This window comes from Octodon degus, unplaced genomic scaffold (genome assembly GCF_000260255.1).
Source record: "Octodon degus isolate 3935 unplaced genomic scaffold, OctDeg1.0 scaffold00086, whole genome shotgun sequence".
NCBI lineage: Eukaryota > Metazoa > Chordata > Mammalia > Rodentia > Octodontidae > Octodon > Octodon degus.
In genome coordinates this window covers 3,981,869-3,986,181 of record NW_004524662.1, presented here as the reverse complement: position 1 = coordinate 3,986,181, position 4,313 = coordinate 3,981,869, and the positions used below count along the sequence as shown (strand labels likewise).

General features: G+C 37.4%; 1 protein-coding gene across 9 annotated transcripts in view; it reads right to left on the bottom strand.

Moving 5' to 3' along the window:
* Ralgapa1 (Ral GTPase activating protein catalytic alpha subunit 1) overlaps window positions 1-4,313 on the bottom strand; it is a 263,481-nt gene that overhangs the window by 112,350 nt on the left and 146,818 nt on the right. For all 9 annotated transcript variants that reach the window (XM_023721857.1, XM_023721854.1, XM_023721851.1 and 6 more), the window contains one exon: window positions 1,383-1,491. In XM_023721857.1, the coding sequence (XP_023577625.1) occupies window positions 1,383-1,491 (109 nt within the window). The remainder of the gene's footprint in view (window positions 1-1,382; window positions 1,492-4,313) is intronic.

Genomic DNA, 4,313 nt, shown 5'->3' with positions numbered 1-4,313 from the left:
TTTGCAAGGATAATCAAAAACAGAAATTTAAAAAATCATTACAGTAAGACACACTGCCATTAATCCTTCTCAAAATATACCTCCCTTTGCTTTAAACACATTTATCACTATTTATGCTGCCTTTTTAAAAATTTGTCTCATTTCTTTCAGACCACCTCACTATGTAGTCTGGGCTGGCCTTGAACTCTTGATCCTCTTGCCTCAGCCTCCCAAAAGCTGGGGTCACAGGTGTGTACCAACACCCTTGGTTCTTGCCATTTTTGAAAGAAGTTCTGGAAGTCTTCTTCCATGAGTGTCTTTATTCCTCTATCATGGTCACTTATGTATCTTGAATTGATTCAAAATGTTTCACACTCATTTTGACTTTGGGGAGGAGTCAGAAGTTACGTGGGGACAGATAAGTGGATGAGGACACGCTATAATGTTTTTACAAGCCTGCCTTTTTGTTGGGTCACACTCAGCAGCAGCACTCACTATATTTTTACTCATACTTTGTATGGACACTCATGAAAGACTTTCACAACTGCGTCAGAAAGTGACAGGAATAAATGGGTAAGTATATTCATAGTGACAAATATTTTGAGGAGGACTGATAAGAATGTTGTTTATTGCAGTGTTGTTTTTTTTTTTTAATTTAAAGATTCAATGTATATTTTGCAGGCATGATGGCAAACTCCTGTAATCCCAGAGCTTGGAAGGCTGAAACAAGAGGATAGCCACAAGTTCAAGGCTAGCCTGAACTACATAGTTATACTTTGCCTCAAAAAACCAAAGATTTACTGTATATTTTGACCACTCCTTATATTTATTCAGATTCTCCACAATAAGATTATGATCTAATTTTATTGTGGCTAAGAGAGATTTTAATCAAACGATAATAAAAGTCAAAAGTTGAGCAGGTGCATGCCTGTAATTCCAGCATTGGGGAGGCTGGGGCACAAGGAATGCATGTTCAAGTACAGCCTGAGTTACAAAGTGAGTTGAAGGACAGCATAATCTTGTCTCAAAAAATAAAAACAAAAAAGCTGAAAGTCGAATAACTCCCACACTTAGGAAGTGGTAAAAATTATAAAGTCACAAAATACTAGTTAAAAAAAACTGTTTTAAATGACAGGTTTCCTTTCTACAGGAACACACACACACTTTTTTCATATATTCTAGGAACAAAACCATATATAAAATGTTTAAATATAAAAGCCATCAAAAATACCCTAAATCTAAGAGTGGCATTGTTCTTGACAGTTGGGACAAAGAAATAATCCAGTGATTAAAGACATTTACTATAAATGTATTATTCCAGAAGAGCATAATATATAATCATCATTTGCAGAAAACAGCTATGCATTCTAAACTACATTAGGTCATTAAACAATGTTTATTACCTTTAAGGAAACACAAATTACATTTAGAGCTTCTTTAATTTGAGGATGATGAGAATCATGGACTAGCTCTTCACAAATCCAAATACCTAAACTGCAAAGTGCTACACATCTGCAAATAAGGCAACAATGAGAAATAAAAGATTAGTCTTTAAATAAAATCAAACTGCCACACTAGTCAAGTGACAGAATGAACATGCACTGTGTATGACGGGTAAAGACACTTATATACTGGCTGGTGATTAGGGAGGAGAAAGTAGGAAGAAAGAACAACCTCAAATTATACATCTAATAATCTATTGTAATTACTACCAAGATCATGTGCTAGGCTAATTATTCAGCAACTTCCTAACAAATCCATGTTAATAAATAGACATTTCCAGATGTCTTGCCACAAAAATACTTATATGTAACCCGCTTTCAAAAGGAAAAGCATATTACTGACAAAAGTAAAATGAGAGGCCGGGGAGATGGCTCAGTAGAATAAGTGCTTCCCTGGCAAGCGCAAGGGCTCGAATTCAACCCAGGGTCCCCCACAAAAAAAAAAAAAAAGTAAAATGAGCTTCAGTCAGATATTTTTGCAATTTCTCAAGTTTAACACAATTAGTCAAATTCTTCATGCAAAAAACACCAAGGACACAAAAGTTCGTATGATTTATAAAATAAGTTCCATGAGAAATAGGAATTACAGAAATTTTCCTCTGTTCCTTTATGTCTTATAGGGGATCATTTCCCTAGCAATGTCAGTTCAGCTGAGCTCAAGCTTAAAGGGACTTACTATCAGAATCAGAAAGAATTACATTAGTGTGTTCAAAGTTTAGGTTTTTTTTTCTTCTTCTGTATTTAGAACAGGGTCTACAGGGTCTCACTACGTAGATCAGACTAGTAGTGATCCGCCTGTTTTCAGCCAGCCAAATGCTGGGATTACAGGGGTGTGCTACCACGAGTCTCAATTGCTGTCTCAGTGCGCCCTGGGGGGTAGGACCAGCAGAACGAGCTGGGAATCAAACGTGGCTGCTGCGCTCCGTCTAAGCGCTTTAGTCTGCTGAGCTATCAGGCCGGCCCTAAAGTTTAGGTGTTTCATAAACTATGTAATTATTCTCTCTATAGAGTCAACAGCCTAGAATTCTGACATATGTGGGATGTCCACATTTTTTTTTCTATACTGATATTCTTGACAAATTCAGCGGAATGGTAACCTCGGTATTATCCTATGCACACGTTTTTCACTGAGAGCACAGCAAATCAGAAGGTCTTAAGAACCTTCTTTCAATGTACAGTGTTCATGTCACTACACTGTTTACTAGCAAAATTGCCAGAGAGTCTTCAAAGGAAAGTCTATTGCTTTATTTCTTCCCTAATTTTTAAGTCCTCTATATTTACATACCTAATCAAAAATGTAGGTTTGCAGTGGAAACACCCGAAATTCCAATGAACCACTAACAAAAGGCAAAACAAAGCTCTCCACGGATTTAGCTAACTAAAAGTAGTCTGGAAGTACAAATGCTGAGCCATTCTTTTGCAACACAAAAGGTTACCAAGATGTCTGTTTTTAGTGTGTATGTGTGTGTGTGTGTGTGTGTGTGTGTGTGTGTGTGGTTGTGTGTAGTTTCCTATATTCCCCAAACTGTAAAGTAATTGAGATTATTTGCAATTTAGCTCAACTGGCTACTCCTACTCAGATACGGGGATTTAGGCTTTTAAAAAAAAATTTAGGTATAGAAAAACAATTTGAGACAATGGTTATATTCAGCTTCTGTTCCATCTTTTGAACAGCACAAGCTGTTGTGGTGACGATTCCTCAGCCTACCTATGGGCAGCCATATAGGCTTAGGCTTCCGTATTTACTTTAGAGTTGACATCAATTAGAAGAAAAAAAAAGGCAGAAGATTCAGCTGTGTTAGCTATTTTCACACTTAGCTGTGCCGCTTGTTACCAAGTTAGGGTAATAATCATGGCTTTGTGACATCTGAAGGAGAGCACAAGTTACTGAAATTCTCTGGGCTCCAGCTTCTTATGAAAAGGATAAAAATTGTATCTCATAGTGTTATTATAAAATTCACTGGGATAAGTGTTTAGACATTGAGCACATAAAGAGTTTGATAAATACTGGTTTGAATTTAATAAATATTAGGTTATTAGAACTTATTTCCATCTAGCAAAACTAAAAGAGTGATTCCATTATTTTCCCAGAATTGTGGTGAGGATTAAGCAAAACAAGTATTGTAAGGAAATCATTGGGAATTTAAATGAGAGTAGCGTAAAAGATGAATCTTCTCACAAAGATTTTTAGTTAACTCATTTATCAAGTGAAAAGAATCTGCAATTACTCTTTTTTGTGGCTGGCTCAGCCCACCTATGTGGGGCCAGGCATCAAGTCACGATCCCTGCACGCTTGCCTAAGTTTGCCTAAGTAGGTGCTTTAGATTGCTGAGCTATCTCACTGGCCCTGCAATTACATTTTTAAAAACTGGAGTTGTCTCATGTTACCAGTTCATTTTACAGTACTTTTTTATGTGAACGGACATCAAACTCAAGACCATGTGTTTACCAAACAGGTGCTCTACTACTAAGCTATATCCCTGGCTCTTTACAATACTCCCATTTGCCAGGGGAAAAAAAAAAAGTTCAACTTAGAATACAAATGGCAAAAGCTAGTCTTTGCACTTTTCGAACCCTAGTTTAACAAATATGTACATGATTGGTAAGGAGGAATTTTCACTGAGGCCAGAGGAATAGTGTAGTAGCAGACTAATGCTAAGGCTAGTATCAGACACTTTATATTTTACATCAAAAATATAAAAAAGAACTTGAGGGCCGGAGAGATAGTTCAGTGGACCAAGTGCCTGCTCAGGAGAACACAGGGACTGGGGTTCGATCCCTGGCAGCACATGCCATGCTGGCCCCGTCCCCTGGCCGCTCTGAGCCAGCCAT